Source organism: Alligator sinensis, unplaced genomic scaffold (assembly GCF_000455745.1).
Source record: "Alligator sinensis unplaced genomic scaffold, ASM45574v1 scaffold952_1, whole genome shotgun sequence".
Lineage (NCBI taxonomy): Eukaryota > Metazoa > Chordata > Crocodylia > Alligatoridae > Alligator > Alligator sinensis.
In genome coordinates this window covers 217,020-239,640 of record NW_005841999.1, presented here as the reverse complement: position 1 = coordinate 239,640, position 22,621 = coordinate 217,020, and the positions used below count along the sequence as shown (strand labels likewise).

The 22,621-nt window shown below is 41.6% G+C and overlaps 1 protein-coding gene across 1 annotated transcript in view; it reads right to left on the bottom strand.

The window, feature by feature from the left end:
• Positions 1–425: 425 nt before the first annotated feature.
• MIGA1 (mitoguardin 1) overlaps positions 426–22,621 on the bottom strand; it is a 58,754-nt gene continuing 36,558 nt past the window's right edge. Inside the window, exons 9-16 of the mRNA XM_006021602.3 lie at positions 8,214–8,332; positions 7,968–8,040; positions 7,258–7,344; positions 6,995–7,093; positions 6,549–6,683; positions 4,459–4,512; positions 2,612–2,728; positions 426–1,401 (exon numbers count right to left, since the gene is read on the bottom strand). Of these exons, the coding sequence (XP_006021664.1) occupies positions 1,183–1,401; positions 2,612–2,728; positions 4,459–4,512; positions 6,549–6,683; positions 6,995–7,093; positions 7,258–7,344; positions 7,968–8,040; positions 8,214–8,332 (903 nt within the window). The 3' untranslated portion in view covers positions 426–1,182. The remainder of the gene's footprint in view (positions 1,402–2,611; positions 2,729–4,458; positions 4,513–6,548; positions 6,684–6,994; positions 7,094–7,257; positions 7,345–7,967; positions 8,041–8,213; positions 8,333–22,621) is intronic.

The following is a 22,621-nucleotide window of genomic DNA, read 5'->3' as shown; positions in this document are numbered from 1 at the left end:
TCAGCACATGGGGAAGGTTGGGTGCAGTGCTGCAGGCAGCCTGTGATCCAGATCGGCCTGGAGTTCAACAGCAATTTGTGACCCAAACCAGCCTGAAGTGTAGCCAGAAGCCTGTGACCTGGACCTGCCCTGAGCGCAGTAGCAGGATATACTCTGGACCAGACCAGAGTGCAGCAACATGCACTCTGGACTGGCTCCATGCATCACCCACAATGCGCACCAGCCCAGCCCCATGCTTCCCAAGCAGCACGGGGGGCTGGTCCAGTGTGCACCACAGCAGTATGCTGGTCCAATCCAGGACCCAGGGGCAGCACCAGGGGCCAGATTATAGGGCTCTGCAGACCAGATCCTGTTCACAGGCTGCATCTTTGACACCCCTGATATAAAGTTTTATGAGCTCTAGAAGGATGATTTTTAAACCAATGTATTGATTAATTAAAGTGTCATTTATTTTAGATACAGTAAATAGTGATCTCACAATAGTGATTTCAAATGTAAATCTCAGTGATGATTTCTTTACATCCATTAAGACAACGTCAATCTGCATTTACATTTTTCACTTAAATTACATGATGAAAAGTTACATGAACAATGCATATTGGAAGTCATTACTGCCCAAATGGTGACTGCATTTACTGCATCACTCCATTATGCTTCAGTATAAAATGACAACCTACACCCGCACAAATGCAATTCAGGGAAAGTTAAACATGTCACTGCATGTATAATTATTTTATTGCATCTGTCACATAAATTGAAGGTGGTGTATAACTTGTCTGAAACACTTTCTAGGTAGAAACACACATGGTAGAGCTTTTAAGACTTTGTTCTGACAGTTTCATACAATGAGACAACTCCACTTACCATACATTAGCTTCACTCAGAAATAATCTGTGGCAAATGCACAGTATTCATAAATTTTATCCAAGTATTGCAGAAAAAAAGCTTTGGGATACATTACATGTAAATACAGTGACAGCTGAGCTGTATTTTTTTTTATTTAATATGTACAGTAATATGCTTACCAGTTCCTTCCCTAGATGTTTTTCTTTTAAACCTCCCTGAGTCCATTCTATATTTAGTGACATGGAAAATTTCAGATGCTTGCTCAATAACAGTAATGATAGCCCTGGGTGAGGGGAAAATCAAGGTGCATGTGATTGTGTGTGGTCATCTTTAAGCTTATTGTACTTTTGCTTCTAAAAGCCCAGTGGCCACGACATGCCCATGACCACTTACACAACCACTGACATGTCTCAGTGAATCCGCTCCAAGGTAGGCCATTAAAAGTTCAGTGCGTCGGATTAGTAATTGCATAAGATCTTCAGCTAAACTTTCCATAGTTGAATACCTCACTTTTTCAAAGTCAAAAATGTCTTTGAGGAAGAAAAGTACTTGATCCTAGTGAACAAAAAACATTAACGATGTGCATTTACTTTTATTAACAACATATCTATATGTTAAAAATCAATCATACAATGTTACACACATTTTTCCTTCCTTATACATAATCTTTCCCAATCACATATAAAATGCTCTAACAATTTTTTTCAGAAAGTAATTTCTAGTAATACCTAGAGACATTCACTTATTAATTCTCTTACTATTTAGAAAAGCATTAAAAATAAATATTATACAAAAATTCTTGGCTCAAAACCTACTTAACAAATTAAAGTAGGCACAGGGGGGGCACCATCATACATACAGCTGGTTCCACTGTCCCTAGGCATGCTGTGGGGCTGGGGCAGTACAGCAGCTGACTGCCACAGCAACCCTGCTGGCAGCAGCCCCACTGCCTGGGTACCCCAGCTCATCTGCCCTGCACCCACTGCTGGGGGTGCCGAATGGAGCAGGTGGCCAGGGTCTCCATGGAAGGGGCCACAGGCAGGTAGGGAGTGGTATCCAGGAGCAGAATGGACAGGTGGGGCCAGGATTGCAGGGTGGTGACAGCATGGGGCTGAGGCCAGGGCCCAGAGCAGAGCCATGTCCCTGCGACAGGTGCCAGTTTCAAGGGCAGGGCATGTCCAAAGCAGATCGCAGGTCTGCCCTGGGCCCTGGCCCTGCACTGTCACCACCCTGCAATTCTGGCCCCAGCCTTGATCCCTGGATGCTGCTCCCTGCCTGCCTGCAGCCCCACCGGGCCTGTCTCCACGGAGACCCTAGGACAGGGCTGGGATTGCTGGGTGGTGATAGTGTGGGGCTGGGCCCCAGGGCAGAGCCACTTAAGGACTTTTGGCGAGCTGGGGGGAGGATGGGGAATGTACTGACCCAGCCTGCAACAGCTCACCAAAACTCCCTAAGTGGCCCTTCTGACCTAAAGAATTGCCCACCCCTTATTTACAGTGTACTCAGCAACATAGGTACAGACTGTTTCTACAGTACAGGGACAAATCAATCCTTTTTAATTTATGATACAAGATTAAATTAATCTATGGCAAAATTCTGCTGAAAATCATTAGCATAAACATTTGGCCTATTTTTATCCCAAATTGCAATTTAAAAAAAATACTATTTTATCTCAGTGGTGTCCCTTTAAGTAAGAACCTCCCACCTGCTAATCTGATGGGTGGTTTTCTTATGTTTGATAAATGATTGCAAAACAATTGTATACCTTAAAGAAGCAGCATAAATCATATAGAGAGTTTCTCGGGCCCAGAAATCCCCATGCCAAAACAGGGCTGATATGCTCACAAATGGCATAGAAGTGTGCAAAAAACCCATCAGGTACCTATTGATGTAAGAAGCAGAGAAAAAAATTAAACTGTTTGGTATAAATCTCCGCTATATCAAATTAAGGCTTTATGTAGGTCTCTGGTAGCTAGCCAAACTACTTGTTTAAACTGTGTTACAACTGTATCAAGTACATGGAAGGACTGTTTAAAAGAATTATTAACTTTAATGGTATTTTATAATACAAACATTTCCAAGGAATGTGGTGTGACACTGTTATTAATAGAGTTTTATGTTTAAAAATGAGAAGGGGCCATTAGATCATCCAGTCTAACCACTCAAACCTGACACATTGCTCCACACATACTACCTCCCAAATCAGAACGGTAGTCATGGTTAGTGCAGTGACATGCTAAATGTGGCTATGCTGCTTCCATTTCAGGAATCAGCATACATGGAGCAGTGTGGTGTTGCAAAGTTTGTAGTACTACAAAGGACTATGGGTAGCCACACATTCAACTCCCCTGGCTGCAGCATGGCAAAGTTGCCACAACTGCATGCTCTTTAGCCTAAGGGTGATAGGAAGATGCTCCTTCGTTCCTCCCACCTCATCCTGCCTGTACACGGGAAGTCCCAGTAACAGGCTTCCTCTATTAATTGTTGCCATCATGGCTGTAAAGTCCAGGTGACAAGCAGCTGCAGCCCAAACACTGCCATGCTCTGACTGCCTTTCAGGCCTTTAAATGTGCGAGCAGCATACAGCTCGAGCCCGGTGACAAACATCAGGATCTGGCTACCTGTTGCCCGCATGGAAGGAAAGAGGGAGAGCAGGGGACTGCAGGGTTTCAGGTGGGCCAGCAGCCTGGGGTCTGAGGATGCTGCTGGCAGGCATTCCCATGTTCCCATGTCCCAGGCTACCAACCTCCCCAGAACTTTAAAGGACACATGGCCAGCCCAGAAGCCTTTCACAGTTCACAGGCTGCCCAACAGCAGGGAAGGCCAGTTTTTTTTTTTTTTGCCTAGGCAGCCCCTGCCACCTCCAGGCAGCAATGGGGACAGGGCAGCCTGCAAGCTGCCTTGACAGCTCACTGCTGGTCAGGATGTCAGGGAGGCAGCTACTCTTGCTTCCTCCCTCCCTGTTGAAGGTGGGGAAGGAGAGCAGAGCACTGCTATAGTAGAAGGTTTAAGACTTGACCTGATGTTAAATATGTCCCAGCAAGATAAAGAAGTTGCTGTCTGAAATAACTAGTTTGTCATAGATCTTCCATTTTTGTGGAGGGTTGGCCATTTTTATCTAGAGACAAATTCCTTTAATGTTTGGCATATTACAATTTGTGTTTGAAAACTCACACATAGCATGAGACATATGTAACATCTGTGAGAGCGCCAGCATGGCAAGTCTAAATTACAGACAAATTGGAGAAATCAGTATCTGGGACTACACAAGTGCCTGGAGAAGACAAGAACCAGGTATGTTGCCTTTCAGTTCTGTATCCTATACTGAAATTCTCTGCCTTCTTGTAAGCATGTCTTAAATCCCCAGTTTTACAAACACCTAAGCACATGTATAAGTACTTGCATAAGTTGCTTTTAACTTGTATGAGCCTATATTAATTAACATGGTTATGTTCACAAATAAACACAAGTGTCTATAGGATCAGGGGAGTTGCAATTTAATTATACATTGTTACAAAACATAACAGCCCAGAAGCGGACCACTGAAAAATAGTGAGAATATCTGAATTACAAAATAAAGCAGGATTTTGATTAGTCTGCAAGAAAACTTACGTTCATTTGCTGACGTTTTTGCTTCAATACTGACCAACAGCTTGAAGCTACTGCCTAAATATAAAAATACATTATTAAGTAATTTCTACAGAAGAACTGATTTTCCATTTGAAAACAAATAATATATAAGAATGTTGACAGATGTAACACTTAGAGCTCTTCAAATGCCTTTGGAGTTTTAAAAAAATGGTGGAAGTGCTACAAAAATAACCATGAAGAAAACAATACTATTTAAAAAAGTGTGCATTCTCTATGGAGGACAACATGGGAGGGCTTGGTCCTCCAGCATCTCACAGTGCTCTGCGCTCCCCTGTCCCTATGGGCGGGAGGGGGACCAGAACTGCAGCCTCCTCTCCCCGCACAAGTTTTTCCTGGTGCTAGCAGCAGGAGAGCGCTCCAGGAGAATAAAGGTGGAGTGCGCAGGAGAGATCCACTAACAACTGACTCTGCTTGCTCTTAGTTACCACTGCAGGCCCTGGTCTCCCAGGTTTGCTGAAATCTGGGACTTTGCTCTGAACCCCCAGCCCCTTGGAGCTTTTGAAAACTGTGGCTGTACTCTGTACCCTCTACTATCCTGGGGGCTCTTGTGACCTGATGCTCCACTCTGCAACCCCTGGTCCCCTGAAGTGAGTTTGAAGTTCTCCAGACAGAGGACATGGCAGAGTCTGCAGCTGAAGCACTTCAAATATTGTATCAGTCCATACTCTGAGATATTATATTTGAAGTTTTGTATTTCCATTTCTCAGTTTCATGGGTGGGAAATAAAAGTTAAAAACCATAACATGTTTCCTGTTGTGAATAAGTGGCTTGTATCAGTTCATAGTACTTGTCATTTTGAATTAAAAAAAATTAAAATATATATTTTCTTTGCCAATTTCTGCCACATTTTGCTGTGGTGCCAAATTGTATTTGAATTACTAAGCCTCTTATGTATTTTTCAAAATTTAGCATTAGAAAGGCTTATTCAACTTAGATGCACAGGGTATTGCATGCCAAAACGGGTATGGCTCCAAAAACTGTAACTCTTCCAGATATTTAAAAATGTAACAAATGTACACATTGTAATGTCCTTTCACTTTAAGAAAAACATACTTGAAATAGTTCTAGATACAGCTGAGCCGTTTTGTCCAAATATGGATTTGAACAATACAATATGCTGACAAATCTAGGCTTCTCCCTCTCAGTGGCATGGAACAGAATTCTCGATACCAGGAGGTAATTTATGACTCACAAAAACAGAACTTTACCGCATTTACTACAGAAATAAATGTATGCACTTTGCCTTTTTCCATAGAGGAAATATTTCAATTGAAGTTTATAGTTACAAATGAATATGGTACAGCATCATGTCTACAAATGATCAGCTGGCCACGGCACAGCCTAACAAGCAAAACAGGCTGAAACTTCTATGGAAAAATTGAAGGGTGTTTCTGACTATGTTAGACACATTTCAATGCCTGTATGTTTTCTTGCAATTCCAGCCACTTTTCATATCTTGTTAGTAACATTTTGTGACATGAACTAATATATTCTCCCATAATTCTGTATATCATCTCTCAAAGATAGCTAACCTAAACCAGTCTTGCAATATTCTCCCTGTCCATGACAAGTAGTTATTTTTGCAGGACAAGCAAAGCAGTTTTCTCCATTATAAAGAATCATCCTAACAAAGAGTTGGCAAGTAGGTTGTGTGTCTCATCTAACAAATTTTAAATTACGATTTTGAAAAGATAATATCCAAAGTAGTCATTTTTGCTCAGGAATATTTTAGAAATGAGTTATGTGGGAAGATGCATTACCTTTTACATGAAGAGGTAGTGTGGTTTCTCTAAATCTGAGTTGATGCCACTGGCAGGACAACATGAGGAATCCTGCATTGTGGTTATTTGCATAACATGTAACCAATAGATAAAAAGATGAGTTCTAGTCTCATTAGTACTGGCAACTTCATTTTTGAGTGTAAAATATTTATTCCCTAAACTATGTTTTCAACATGTTTAAAAAGAATGCTGACACTGTCATATTATTATGACTTCGATCTGCCATGATTGAGAATCAAGGTATATGAAAAAATACAGAAAATTACTTACAGTTTCTTTAAAGGAAGAATTTAGCCAGCGGTTGTTCACCACATTCTGTATAGCTATAGGTGGATTCTCTAAATCTTCAAAAGAATCCATGAGTATAAAATCCAGAACAACATCATAAAAATTTAGATTTTTCACCTGCATTAAATTACAACAAGATCTAAATAATTATACAGCACAGTGTTCCAATTCCATATCTAAAACATTCAGATTTATCATAGTTTCTCATTTAAAGGTATTTAACTAATAGCACAATCTGTGCTTTTGAAGCTGCAATAAGGGATTCATGTTTCTCTAAAGAACATAAACCATACAAGGAATATGGTTCATCATAATATGCTTCACAATATTCCAAAAATATGAATTACTAAACAGCAGTTTCAAGAGAAAAAAAGACTGCATAATTAGGTTTAATGATAAAAAAAAAAATTGGAGAAATCCAGACTCACCCCTCTAGCAGCAAGTTCCATTTCAGTATTATCCCAATGGTCAGTTTGCTCTAAAAAATATATCATTTCATCAAAAACATCTTCAAATTTTTTTGGATTCTGGAATTAAAACCAGTAAATGCCAATTAAAACATTACTTAATTTTAAACTCTTAAAATGACAATTTTTTTTCTTTTACTTGCTCCAGAATTATAATAAATAACTTTGGAAAATGAACTTTGATCTCTGGTTGAAGTAAATAGACTAATAAAAAGGATTTTTACCTTTCGCGCTCTCACAATTAACGCAGACAAAATTTTTCTTCCACTTTCAGCAAGAAATATTCTGTTGGCTGTCTCTGAAAGTATTACCTGGAAAATATTCCAGATGGTAGATATATAAATCCATAATTAAAAAAAAAAAGAAATGCACCAAATAAGGATAGTTATTTTAATCAAATCCATCAAATAAGTGATGCTTGATAATATTAACACAGCATGCAAATACCCAGTGCTTCCAACCAACTTCTGAAGTGAAGTCCCCAGGTTACTAATAAAAGTAGGTCTTCCATGCAATAATGCATATCACTATCAATCAGATCTTTTCTTTTGTCCTTCAGCTTTGTTCATCGACATTTATTGGCCCTGATTAAGACAGATACTTAAGCATGCTCCAACAAGTTGTAGAAGCTTGACCGGAACAAGAATACATATAAGTAAGTGATATAGATAAAAGTCAAAATGCTTTAAAAGTGATGAAAAAAAATCTCTGCAAGTTGAGCAGAACTTATATTCTGCAATCTCTATCATCATTTTAGAATGACCATTTATAAGTAGTACAATACAAATTATGAGTCACTGAATAAGTAGGATGAGATTTTCAGAGTCAATTAGCTTTGGCCTAACACTGCTCCTTCTGAAGTTATACAGCATTGCACTTGAAAGGGAGACAGAGAATGCATGTGCGCTAATATGCACAAACAACAGTGATTTACCTGAAAAGCCTGTCGAATACAGTGAAGCTTAGCAAGAAAGTCACTGTCTCCCAGACATTCAAACATTTCAGTCCTACATAAAATGGAAAAAAGTTTTAAAGGATACTTAAAGGACGAAGTATAATAGAATTCAAACAGAACCTAGAAGATTATCCACTACTGATCGTTTTAATGCATTTTCATGTAGAATAGTTATCTTTATTTTTTGCTACTTTTGGCAACTAGCAAGTAGATATAAAACAATACCTTAATACTCTGGAATATATTTTGCCCTCCTCTGCTAAGTGCATGGCTTCTTCATATAATGGACAATGGCAAAGAGTATCTAGACCATAGGTATTTCGGATCTCTCTGTGCTCCGTAAGCTGAAAGACATTTTTGTTAAGTTCAGTAACTAAACTTGCTAAAAAGTTTTTTGAAAGTTAGATAAATTAATTGAAATTTTGCCTGCTATTCTACTGAAAACTATATTCTCTCTCACATCTGTTTAAAAAATTACTTGTCAGCACTCTATGCTAAAAAACAGAATCCAAACACACTCAACATAATGGATATTACCCTGTACCTTTTACACTCAGAAAACTATATAGTTTCACATACAAGCTTCCAAAGAGTTAAATTGTAGGATAGGCTTAGATTAGTCTTGTTTTGATTTTGACTAGCTAAATCCATAGGGTATGTGGAAAGGAAATGTCAAACGGCTGTTCACAAAGAATAAATTGATGAGGCACGAAAAGGGGGCAGGAGGATCGTACTGTACAGATCACAAGAAAAGCTGGGAAATGTTATAAAAAACAGAGTCATTTTCTGGTAAACATGGCTGTTAATTACTAAAACACATTTCCTATGACATTATTACAAACCAGTGCTTAATTTTGGGTTCCTAAAAGGTTTTCCTCTGCAGTTTCTAATCTTTTAGTTTAAACCATTATTACAGAAATATTTTTTTTACTCTTACCCCATAAGTGGTTATTATAACAAACAAAAATAGCTAACAATTAAAAAATAATAGTAACATCAGGAATTCTTGTAAGAAGTATCCTATTTCAAACAACGTAGCAGTAGCTGGTATGTTATAGTTACAAGTTCTATAACAAACATTACATCTTTTTTATTAACTATCCAGAAAACTGTAGATACACACATTCCTCAGTTTTGTAAATGGCTGGAATACACATTCCATCAACTTTTTAAAAATTCAGATTACTGTAGATTGCCAAAAAAGGAATTGCATTTTCAGGCTTCAAAAGCATAATTCAGAAATATCTTTAAATAATTAAAAATATATATATATTCTATATAGGTTTCTAACATAACTGCTATGTTCTAGACACATCAGAAGTTAGAAAAAATTACTGTAATATTAAAATCTAAGATAATAGTACAACATCAAAATCCTGAAATTAATATAAAAGTCTGATGGACATGTATTCAATTTCTATTTCTTGGATGATCAGCTATTAGTGACAAGCAGAAAAAGCTGTATATACACATAAGAAAATATACTTCTAGGGATACCATGTTTTTGGTCCTTACATAAGGAAATTCCTGTGACTACAATGGGAATTTAAGTAAAGATTATGTACCCGTATGCACCGATTGGCAGATGAGCACATAAGCATATGTTTAAGGTACACCGACTTCAATGAACTGGTCAGGAATTTTCAAACAGAACAGATTTTCATCAGAATATAGTTTTACTGAAACCAAACATTTCAAACTGAGGACTGGAGGCAACCCGTTGGATAATGCCTCCAGTGCCCTGCTATCACAGGTAACCATGTCATATGATCCCATTTATAAATCGATCTATCTCCATCTTGAAAGTAGCTGGGTTCTTGTGTACCCCCATTACTATTGCAAGACTGGTCCCCGGCAGTTTACATGTATTTACAATTGTGCCAATTTTGTCTTTTAGTTTGATATATTTAGTTGATATATTTACAAAACAATAACCACATCTTGTGAGTGGTCAGGGGCCACATCATATGTCCCCACTCTTGCCTCTTGCCATATAGGCTGCATGGATTTCCTGGTCTCCCCTTAAGCAATGCCCCACCCTCAGGGGCAAGGGCAAGGGCAAGGGCAAGGGCAGAAGCCAGAGAAGGAAGGGGGAGAGGGAGCCAGAAACCCCAGCACCAGCAGTGGGGGAGGGGGAGGGGAGTGGCATCTAGGTGGGAGGCTGCAGGCTGCAAGTTAACCATGGGCCACAAGTTGGACAGTCCTGAGTTACAGGAAACAAATCCAGTTCTTTGCTTCTTTTGTACGATGTACTCTCCTGGTCATTCTCTGTATGAGTTCATTGTTCTTAAACATGGGTGACCAAAAGTCTATGTAACATACCAGATGAGATTTAACCAGGGCCTTGTACAATGACACTGATACTGCCATTTCTTTACTGGAAATAATTTACTCAGTACATCCTATTGGAGTGGGAGGAGTGGGGACATATGATGTGGCGCAGGGGACCTACATTTGCCTATTTCACTGCCACATTATACTCAGCGATTCAAAATCATCTTACGATCAGCCAGTACACCCAGATTTTCCTCTTCCTCAGTCATTTCCAACTGATGAGATACCATCTTATGTCAGAAACTCTTTTTATTAAGAGTAGCTTCTAAGTGCAGGACTTTACTTATCAGACTGTTGAATTTTCTCCAATTTGCATTACTCCAGGTTGTGTGGTGAGAAAACTCTTCCTGTTAATATTCAAATCTTCCTATCTGTTGATGATACCTCCCAGCTCTGTATCATCAACACATTTCATTAAAATTATGCATACTTTTGTTCTGTCATTAATTAAATTATTAAATTAGATTGGTCCCAAGACTGATCCTTAAGATCTCACTAATAACAACTTCCTTCAGCCAGCAATTCAATTTTCAGCACAATGTACTGTCATTTCCTTTTAAGCCAGTTTACCCACGTTAACAGTTTGGGCATTAACACCCATCCTCCTGTGAACACTACATCAAATGCTTTACTGAAATCAAATAGATGCGTTTCCTCAGATAAGAAAAATCGGTTTTGTTTTCAAGATACCCAGTTATTCTAGAAAAGTCTCAATTCGATAAACTGATGCTTCTTTTATTCTCTTCCATGCTTTTAATCATCATTTCCTTTACATTTTATTCTCAAGCCTTGCATATTATTGAAGTCATACTGATGAACCTATAGTTGATTGTAGCATCTTTCTCCCCACCTTTCTTCATATATACACTGTTTTCAGGTTGTCCATTCATCTGGTACCATTCCCAACATTAGAGATTTACTGAAAATTCTTTTGACTAGACTGCATTTTCTGTGCCATTTTTCTGTATTATAAGGATAGACATGGTCTGGTCTCTGTAAATTGAGCTCATTAACCTCTGAGTTTTGCTTCCAACTTAAACGTAGCAATTTACATATCCTCCTTCTCATTAGCCAGCCTCTCTCACCTCATGTTCATCACCATCCTCACTCACAACTGAGCTAAAGTATTCATTTAGTTTTGGGGTGATGGCTAAGTTGTGTAGAAACTCCTCCAACTTCACTGCAAAAAAGCCCCCCCTTTGTTTCTTGTTTTCATTTTATTTGTGTAGCCAAAGAACTGTTTTTTACTATTTGAAGTCTAACTTAGCTTGTCATTTAGTAATTCTAGGATATAGCCTTCTGTACTAATCAATTCTTGTTTCCATTCTTTGTAGGCTCTCTGCATTTTTGATTTAAGGAAATCCCAAGCCATCTCCATATTCAAGCCCTTGGGTGCTTCTCAATTTACCAAAACTGAGTTAAAAAAAAAGGAATCTCTTTTTTGTTAGCTGAATGACTAAATAGCAAAAAAATCTGTTGGCTATTATATTCAGGAATAATGGGTCCCCACCTTTATTTGTGGCATAATTCCTGTTGGTATTTCTCTCTCATAACATTGGTTCTAACAGTAGACCCCTGCTTCCATAGAACCTCTTGCCAGTCTTCCTTAAAGTGATTTGGAGCCAAATAGTTCTATCCCTTTTTCATTTCTTTACAGTTAATGACATAATTAACTTATTATATTATTCCACCGCCATTACCTTTATTTTCCAAAGGCAAGTCATGGGATATGATCCTTCACTCTACTCCCCACTGGTGAGGCCTCACACCTCACTTGTGTCCAGTTTTGGGCACCATACTAGAAGGCTATGGACAAGTTGAAAAGAGTCCAGAGGAGAGCAAAAAAATATTAGAAGTCTTGAAAATATGCTAGATGAGGAAAGTTTGCAAGAATCAGGATTAATTAGTTTAAAGAAGAGAAGACTTGACAGAGGTTTTTGATAATATCCTTCAAATACAAAAAAAAAGATTTGTTATGGGGAGGATGTTCTTGTATTCATTCACAGGGCACAGGACAAGAGTAATGAATAGTCTTAAGCTACAAGAAAGGAGATTTAGGCTGCGTATTAGGAAAACATTTCAAACTATGAGTCTGGTTAAACAATGGAACAGATTACCTAGAAAGGTCATGGAACTTCTGGTATTGGAAGTTTTAAGTGCAAGGCAGACAAATATTTATGTGGGATTGTTTACACAAGGATGCATCTGCAGTGAGCTAAGGGGCTGGACTGGAAGTCCCTTCCAGCCTTAGTTTCCTAATGCTATGATATCTTTCTTAATTGAGCAGAACATACTTGTTTTCAAGTTGCAATTGTTATTCTACCCTATTTATTATATTTATATAATATTCAGTTGCCCATTCTGCACCAGTAATCCTAGGTCCTCCAATAATGCACTGGTCCCTCACTAACGGACATCGCAGTTGTTTTTCACTAACCACAACCAATTTCCCTTCACTACTGCTTATTCAACTGGTGCTATCATCAATAATTATACGTTCTTTTCTTGCTGTCCATCTCCCGCTTTCTGGCATTCATTAATCCATTGCCATATTCTCATTTACCAAAAAGAGTTCTCTTTCCATTAATGGCGCTCAATCAAAACCCTCTCAAACCATCTCAAAGCCTTCTTTATAACACCAACCTTCATTATCTTATCACACTATTGTCCTTCTCCTCTAGAGACCATTATAATTCCATTGAAGATCACTTTGGCCTGTACTTCTTTTAAGCAACTCTGGTCCTTCACTCTTCATCTGCTTCAGTCAACATCTGGAAGTGTCATATGTCACTAAGCGAAGAGGCTTTTTCCCACTCCATCACAGTTCTTTGCAGCTTCAAGTCCAACATTTTGTATCCTTGGTCCTTATAGGCAGCACATGTTTTCCTGCCTCCGTCTGTCCACATGGTGGGTCTCTAAGTTGTCAGTCACAAAAATGCAGCTCTTCATGGTACCAGTATGAGTCTCAGGTCCTCTCCCTTTAGTTTTCTCTTCTGACATCCTATCTTCTATCCTCTGTCATGCCATCCATTTTGGTCTGATAGACCAGAGCAAGGGCCCTGCCACAAACCCAACAGGAGGGTGTATAATCATTTCCCACATGTTTAGGATACCATTACAAGCCCAGAATAACAGCACCCATCCCCAGAAGCAGAGGAGGACTAGGATTTGTGGTTCTGTTATAGGTACTGTGCCTTTTTTTGAAGTATAAGAACATAAGAAATGCCACAAGTCCATCTAGCCAGTATCATGTTTCTCACAGTGTTGGAGAGTGGATGCAAAGGGGAAGAGTGCTTATACAAGGCTTATCCAGACAGGTCTGCCCCTCTACCCTTATACCTTCTGGCATTTGAAGTCCTAGGAAATCTTAATTTGGGGGTGGCAGGCCTATCTTGTTTAATACCCACAAAAGGGAGTGGGACTTAACTTGTGGCATGCCTGCCTAAAAAGTTTGCCCCCGACACTGGGTTAGGAGATGAAGCTTAAGTTGTAGCTACTTAACAGCCATCTAGTACGTATACCTATTCACTGGGGGCAGGGGGAGATCTTATTTCCTGATGAGCTAGAATAGGAAATGGAGTTACAGAAAGGTAGTGGTCAGATTAGGGCTACTAAGAAGTGGAACAACTACTTTCTCCCCAACTCTTTAATGCTCAGAAAAGATAAATTCAGGGAGTGCCGGCAATTGGTCACTGTGGTGGGATGACAGAAGCTTCTGCTAGGTGGAACAGATTATGGAAGAAAGGGTTTTAAAGTCAACTCTGCCAAACATCACCATAACACAACTGAGAATCTGAGTCAGAGTACCTAAGGTCTCAAGAATTCACCTTCCACACAACTTTGGAGTTGGCACCATTCCTCATGCAATATTTTACCCTTAGATCTTCAAAATCCAGTGTAAAACTATACAAAGTGATTTAATTCAGACTATTTGCAATAAATGCAAAGTACCTTTTCTAGGGACTTTCCTTTTCAAATTTCAAGGAGACATCTTTTAAATCAAGTACTTTGGACAGGCAGTTCCTTCCCAATGAATTTATTCTGCTTTAGTAATCAAAACAATGCAAACATGGACCAGATCGGTAGGGCACAGAGGAACTTTTAGTTACATTTCTCTACTCTCTGTATAACCATCGGGATTTGAAGGTAAAGTCACCAGTTACTAACTCACTCACCAGTTCCTATTATGATAGCAGAATTAAAACTGTACAACTGACCTTCTGTTGAGAAACGATTTCAGTACAGATTATTGTTGTTTCTGGCCAATTACGTTTGACAAAGGAATGTCAAGACAGTTTCTTTGATGCTTTCTTTTATGTAGGACTGGCTTCTCATAGCCTACACAGTCATCTTTTTCAGAATAATATATACTTTAATTAGAAAAAGGGCCTTTCTTATTTGTTGTTTGAACCCTAAGCCTCAAGATGGCACTGATTCAAACTGATCAGCAGGGGGTTTTTTACCCCTTCTCAAAGCAACAAGGAACCTTCTGAGGCCTAGAGATGGTCATTTTCATTTTCTTTTTGGAAGCAGGTTAAGGTCTAAAGTTCACCAATATTATTTCTTGGTTCAGATAAAGCCTTAAAGTAGGCTTGATCTGGAATCTGAAAAGGACAAAACTGCCACAAATCTATCATAAAATCACTGTTTAAATTCAAATGGTAAAATATGAGACACAGCAGAGGTTTAAACATACACCTGCACATCCAATCCTCTAACACAGCAGAGATGCATTTCCCTGCAAAGGATCAGATACTGCAGTGACATACCAATACCAAACCCTGTCAACTAATACAGTGAGCACAGAACATTTTCTATGGAATTAATTCCCAAGCTGAGACCAAAGGGAACACTAACTCCACGGGTTGCAAGTTCCTGAAGTGCAGCAACTCCTAGGGCAGGGTTGGACAAAGTGGCAGATCCAGCTGGCGGACAGACTCCATTTCCCAGCAGCCCCTGCCTGTGTGGCTAGGGCCGGTTTCCCTGGAGACCCTAGCAGCAGCCCTGCTGTGATAGCATGAGGCCAGGGTTTCCACAGAGACTGGCCCCAGCAGTGCTAGCAGGGCATGTGGCAGGATGGGGAGCTACTCTGGAGCCTGGCTGGGATCTTGTGGCAGTGACAGCATGGTTCAGAGCCAGGGCAGAGCCACGATCTGCAATCTGCATGCCCTGGGCAGGAACATGCAGGCAGAGGATCGCAGCTCTGCCTGGGCTACTTGCAGCAGTGACAGCGTGGTCCAGAGCCAGGGCAGAGCCATGATCTGCAGCCTGCATGCCCCTGCCCAGAGCATGCAGGTTGCAGATTGCTGCTGTCTTGGCTCCGAGTCCTGCTGTCACCACGCAAGATCCTAGCCTGGCTCTGGAGCAGCTCCCTGCCCTGCCAGCAGGGGCGGCACTCGAGGGGAGCTTGGGGCTACAGCCATCCCAAAACTCCCTGTAGACCCTCACAGCTACCACCCCACCCCTGCAGTGGAGCCACCACCACCTGCCCTGCACAGGGGGTGCCAGCTGAGCCCGCCCCATTCCCACCTGCAGCACAGGCCCCCCTTAGGCCCCCCACCAGGAAGAAGCTGGCACCACTACTGCCTCTCAGTTCTGCTGGCGTTGGTCTCCATGGAAACCCCAACCTGTGCTATCACAGGGTGGCTGCCACTGGGGTGTCTGTGAAAACTGGGCCCAGCCATGTGGGCAGGGGCTGCTGGGAAATGGAGTCCACTGCTGGCTGGATCCAACCCATGGGCTGAACTTTACCCGCCCCTATCCTAAGGAGTAGGGAGCAGAAAGGCAGGAATTTACTTCGAAGTGAGGTGCCTTGTTATACCTGCTTTGCATCGCCTTACATGCGGTAACCACATCCAAATGAACAGCGTGCTTTTACTTCACTACAAATCACTGCTTTCACACAAAGGAGTTTTCTTCCAATTTATGAGCTTAGCACTGCGTCCAGGTAACCCAGGTATACTGTGCATCAGCCAAGCCCTTTACATTACAGGATGTTTTCCATGGTGCATGATGGGGTATCTAGTGGAAATAAGCAGAAAAAAACCTCCACTGCATTCCACATCCAGGAATCAAACTCTAAAAAAATCCTGCAAGTCCTCTCTTGCCATTCCTTGATCATTTTTGGGTAACCAGAGCCATTTTCCAAACCCTATCAGATCATTATTAATTAAATGGTACTCCATGCTGTGACACTGGTAGTCAAAAATATGCAGGGGCTCATATAGGTGCATTGGACATGTTACCACTGGACAGCTGCATCTCTGCAAGCTAATCACACTACTGAGAACATTTGGCTATGGCTTGTTGGTTATTTTTCCTATTCCTGCAGCAGCAGCTGCTGCTGCAGCTTCCCCTACTCCACCTGCAGTTGCCTGTGGGAGAGCAAACAGGATTATGAGACTGAGCAGCTGCTTCAGGAGGGACTTTTTGGGTTTAAGACAAAAGGTTTGATTGACAGGCAAGACTTGTGCTGGACATCCAGGATGACCAGTGCTGGTTGCAAGAGCTTCAGGATGACAAAGTGCACCCTCTCAGCAACAGAAGACCTTCCTTATCTGTTTAGACTCATGTAGCTATCACTTTCTGGAAGGTCATTAACTCACCTCCCCCCATTTGCTACTATCAGTTGCTAAGCAATTTGCTGAGGTCAGGTTGATTGTGAGAGCTGTTGTGATGAAGACTGTACTACTACTATCCTGCTGTCACCATATGTGCAAGGCTTGCCAACCCTCAGGAGCCATTACCAATGGCTTTTCATACATGGAGTTCAACAGTGGTCACCCCGACCGGGGCTTAGTGTCCAGAAATAAGTCTGCCTTGTTCAAAGATCTGACTATCATGATAGGCCAAGCCATGGGAGTGCAAGGCAGTCTGGACATTTTCACAATGCTAGAATGTTTAGGAATTTAGCTGATAGTACAGCTAATATTAATGACATTCAGACTCCTGCACTTAATCTAGAAGACCCTGCAGTGCAGCGTGTGAGACTGAAGTGTGGATGGTGAGAGGGTTGAGCAATATCTGCTTCAAATTATAATTGCAAGCTGTGTTCTGCACACTGGAGACAGCAAGCAGAAGAACTTTGCTCATGTAAAGAGCTTTGGGCACATGAGCAGTATACAAAATGCCCCTAAATGACCGTAGGCATGTTATCAAAAATACTTCATGTGCTTACGTTGAGATAAGGGTACAGTGTTTTCGTTATGAGCTTTGCCTAATGTTCCGAGTTGCTTGTCATGACCCAGCAGTTCTATGTTGGGTGTTTTTTACATGCAACGTTGGTTTTGCATAATTTTAAGGAAAATGGTGGATGTGAATTTACTCTGGAGGGTAAGTCAGTAGTAACAGCATCTCTGGGCTGCACATTTTCACTATGCAGGGTGTATTTTGCATGCTTTGTATATAGTCCATGCAGTAAAATTCAAGGCTATTTCAGGGCAAGTGGGGGTTCATTGTCTCTATGCAGAATTTGTTAGAAACGTGTCGTAGAGCTCTATTAATTTAAAATAGTTGGGGGATGAGTTTGCACTGTATAAGATAAATTTGGCTTTGGCCAAATATAGGACCTCTTTCTAACAATAATGAAAAACGTTATGTTTCTACTGAGAGGCTCACTGCAGAAATGCACTGTTCCTTGTTACCTCAGCTTTTCAGTGTGGTGGCCAGAGTGACAAGACATCAATTCCACTTTGGGATTTGAGGGATCAAAGTATCTTGGCTTCTACCGGCCATCATTTTCACTATCACGTGCTGTCAGGGACTAGGGCCAGAGGGACCAGACCAGCAATTGTCTTGTGCTACTGGAGGCAGTCTTTAATAACGTGGGTATGTTCCCGAGTCTTGTGCCCAAATATAAGGGAAAGCATAATTGTGGAGAGAAAAGATATTCAGGAAGAATATTAGCTCACACCCTGCCCCCCAAGCTGGTAATGTACAACTCCAGGAGGAAAAATACTGTTTGAATAAATCACAGTACGGCATGAAATACCAGTAACATTTAATGCAATGTTATTTGCCAGAATTTTCTGCAGTACTGGCTGCCGCAGCCTGAGTATTTTTCAGAGACAGAAGTCAATGAGGATGTCTCTACAAGAACTCACTCATGTCCCTGCTTAAATCAAAGAGCACCTGGCTGTTAGGTACATCCTTGTGGAACTATCACTCATACAACTATTGATACTCTGCTGTGTACAAGCCATATCTAAGATGAACTGTGCCCCATGCCAAAATCCTGACTAGTTTGTTATTGGTAGGTGGCTCAAGTACTATATGATGTCCAGTTTTGGTCTTTGGATTTCTTGCAAGCCATATTCATATCCTTTAGTTTTAATGTGGCACAGTGTGGCATCCTGGTTTTGAACCTGCTCAGCTATCCCCAATTCCCTCAGATATAATTAGGTTTCTATCTGGATTCTACGGCTTCCTGTATGTTTTTGTTGCCCCAGAACAGAAAATCCAGAGTCTCAGGACAGCTCCAGCTGGAAGCATGGCACAAGGCTAGAACAAAATGCCTGACTCTTGGAGCATACAAATGGTATAGACAGTGCCAGCATTTAAATAGGAATGTGCCATTTGGTCTTTGTGACCTCAGAGAAGCACAAGACATGTAGGTAAACAGAACAGCCAGTTGGAACAGGGTGCAGTCAGAGGGAAGCTGGAGAGCTGCCAAAAGGTCTGCAGCACAAACACAATCACACAAATATTACTATGATTTAATTTACTGCAAAGGTGACATTACTGTAAAAAAACACACAACAACAAATCACCAGCTACATTGTAATAAGATATAGTGCTGCGTACTTGCTAATTTATTTAGATCAATTAAATCCAACTTAAAACCAAGTCAATCAGCTATGGACCAAGTTGTATATTTCAAAAAGGGTGCCAATAGCTTTCCTAGACATATAGCAGCTAAGAAAAGTACTCTCCACCTCTAACACATCCCTGTAACAGTGGCCTACCTAGTTCAGTGTAATTATCAGGGATCCAGGTTTTCGGTTTGCTGCAGACAATTGCACATTTTCCCTTTAATGGAGGAAGATGTGGATTTTCTCGTGTAATGGAGAAAAACACGGATTTTCCAGTGTTATGGAGAAAAACACGGGAAACCATGGATTTCACCTTGCAGGCTGGAGGAGTTCCAGCCTGCAAAGGGCTACTTAAGACTGGGGGGAGGAGGACGGCGATCAGACAGGAGTACCACATGTATGTGCGTGCATGCACACATGCACATGGCAGCCAGGCACCAGTGGAGAGCAGCTCCCTGCAGGTAAGTCCATGGGGCTGGGCGGCAGGGAAACAGGGGGGGAAGGGACATAGGCCACGCGGTGAATGGGGGCAGGCAGGTGCACAGGCCATGTGGTGGGGAGGAGCACAGGCCACACAGATTGGGGGGAAGCACATGCCCCCCGAGATTTCTGCTCCCACAATGGGGCGTAGGACTGCACCTGGGCCAGACCAGTTCTGGGCAGGAGCTGCCTCCATGGACATCAACACCAGGTGAGGCGCCCCTTGCCCTTCCAGCAGCAGTGGGGTGCACAACTCTACACCACTGTCACCACTGCAACTGCTGCGCCTCACTATAGTGGCACAGCACTCCCTCCAGCACTGGTTCCTGCTTGCCAAGACACAGAAGTGGCTCCTGCTCAGAGCTGGTTTGGCCTGGCTGCACCCCCTGCCCCACTGTAGGTAGAGAAATCTTGGGGGGCACATGCTTCCGATGCCTCCCTGCCTTCCCTACCCCCCCCTTCCCTGTCTCACATGCTGGGGGCACGGGCAGCGGGTCAGAAGTGAGGGGCACAAGCAGGACTTGGTGGCTGCAGGTTTGGAGTGAGGGGCATCAGAAGGGACAGGGGACTATGGGTCAGGAGTGAGGGGTGCTGGCAGGGCCGTGGAGTGGGAGTGAGGGGTACCAGCAGGGGCACTGGCATATCAGACCTGCTCAATGCTACAAAGCACCAGGGAGGGACAACCACAGCTCGACCCATGTCCTGGTGAGTGAAGGGGGTAGGGAGAGCTCTGATTTTCCATGATAAAATACCCAAAACCAAACGCCAAAATGTATAGATATTTAGAATTTATTATGGTGACTGAGGGGTTTGGGTTGTAGCCGTGTTGGTCTAAGGACATAGGCAGACAAGGTTCCTTGGGTGAATTTGAACCCGAAAGCTTGCTTAATAACTATTCTCCAACCATTTGGGTTGGTCTAATAAAAGATATCAAATTCACCCAAGGAACCTTGTCTGCCTTATGGTGACTGAGGCACTGGTAGGCTTCCAAATTGCTTTAAACTTGTAAATATATCTATAAAACATTGTATTCAACTGATACCATATTATATCTCATTTCATTTTAAATCAGGGAAAAATGCAGATTTGGGATTTTTTTAATCAGAGAATTTGCAATTTTTAAACCGAGAAAACCAGGATCCCTGGTAATTAGTAAGATTGTAATCAAGATCACCAAGAACAAGAAAGAAGAACAGTTTGTTCTTTGCCCGGTGAAGAGTAAGTAACAGCTGAGAGACCCTTCCCCTATGCATCATCCTAGACCTCTCCCAAATATTTTTCTTTGTCTTGCAAAGTAGAACAAGGGGGAAGGGTAGCCCAGCAGTCCACTATTGAGTGTGCAGCCTCTATCTAGAATGTAGAGCCTTGTAATTTCATTCCGGCTCCTTTAAAGAGCACGGCTTTTCCTGCATGATCAGTTTTTACTAATAGATGAAATACATGGAATAGTAGTATAGTGGTATGACTTGCTTGTTTCCCTTCCCAAGGACTTGCTCTTCAGGAAATGAGTGTTTCAGCCACCAAAAGTATGGCTGGTTTACACCACCGCAGCGTGCAACTAGGGAGGGCTGTCCTGAGATGCACCCTGCCTTCATGACCTCCCAGACTATGGTTAATAGAGTAGTTGGCTTAGTACAGTACTGTGTGAGTACCTGCCTTTCAGGAGAGCTGCATTAAACTGGCTAAACTACTTTCAGTTCAGGAGATAGTACATGTGGAGAAGACAGTTCATGTCAGTATGGTGCTCCCTAAGACCATTCTAGGACAAGGTAGATATGCTTGTTGTTTTCTTATTAAGCCTCTGCAAAACTTTCTTTTTAAGAGGCAAAGAAACAATTCCACCCATCCCTTAAATGTGCCATATTCCAGAGTACCACTGTACCATCCTCCCCTCCAAAAAGCACTAACCTCAGGTTCCTAAGCTATCATCTCTTCCAGAGAGCTCCGCAGAATAGCAGACATCACTGCAGTAGCATGACAGCTGAGCTATCTCTGCCCTAAGTTTAAGATTATACAATCCCTTCCCCCACTTAGAAGCTGGAAATACTGCAACTCAAGTTTCAAGCTGCAACAGGAATATATTAGGCCCTTTAAAAATTGTCAGTCTTCTTTCAGGTCACGTGTGAAAAGGCGGCAAACTGGTATTTCTAATGTAATGCAAAAATACTGTCAATACACTTTGCAGTTACTCAAACACCAAAATGCCTTTATTATCTTTTTCTATGCAAAGGTTCTCACTATAAGACCACTTACGAGTCAAGATGACTCATAACGAGATGATTAAACACCATTTGACCTGTGGTGTCAGTCTTTTCTAGAGCTGTTGTACCTTCTTCCCCCAAAGCCTGCATCCACTTAGACAAACTCTACAACTGGAATGTGGAGAGAGGATGTCTTTGGGTATAACCTGCTCTTTATTCCCACAGAAGCAACTACAAGGAAACAAAATATATTCCAATACACTTTTAAATGTGTTCCTGTGAACTTTTGTTGTTCCCTTGCCCTCCAGGGCTCCTTCTTTTAATAATAAGCTTATTCCTCATGCAAGATTTAGTAGGTTACCCAAATGAACTTGTACCATGGCTGTCTACCTTCTAAGTATGCCTAATGCCCTGGTATGCCCCACCCTTGGGTATCCCACCTCACCCTAAGATCCCTGGCCATAAGCTGCCCCACTGCAACATGTCTCTTAGGCCCACAGCTGCAGGCTGCGCTGTCCCACCTCACTCCCTGGGGTAGAGAAGGGGAAGCCAGAGGGAGAGGGAGCCCAGGGTCCCTAGCTGCTTCTGCAGCCAAGCAAAGTGGGGAGCAGTGGCTGGGTAGAAGCCCAGGGGTGCCAGTTGGGCAGCCCCAATTTGTACCATTTTCTGTGCTTTTGGGAGGAAGGGTATCAAATGACCATTAGTGACTTCAAGGACACCACATTGTGGATACTGAATTTTCTTCTACATTAAATTATTTTAGTTTTAAAGTAGAAAAAAAAATCTTCCCAAAAAGTGACATACCCTT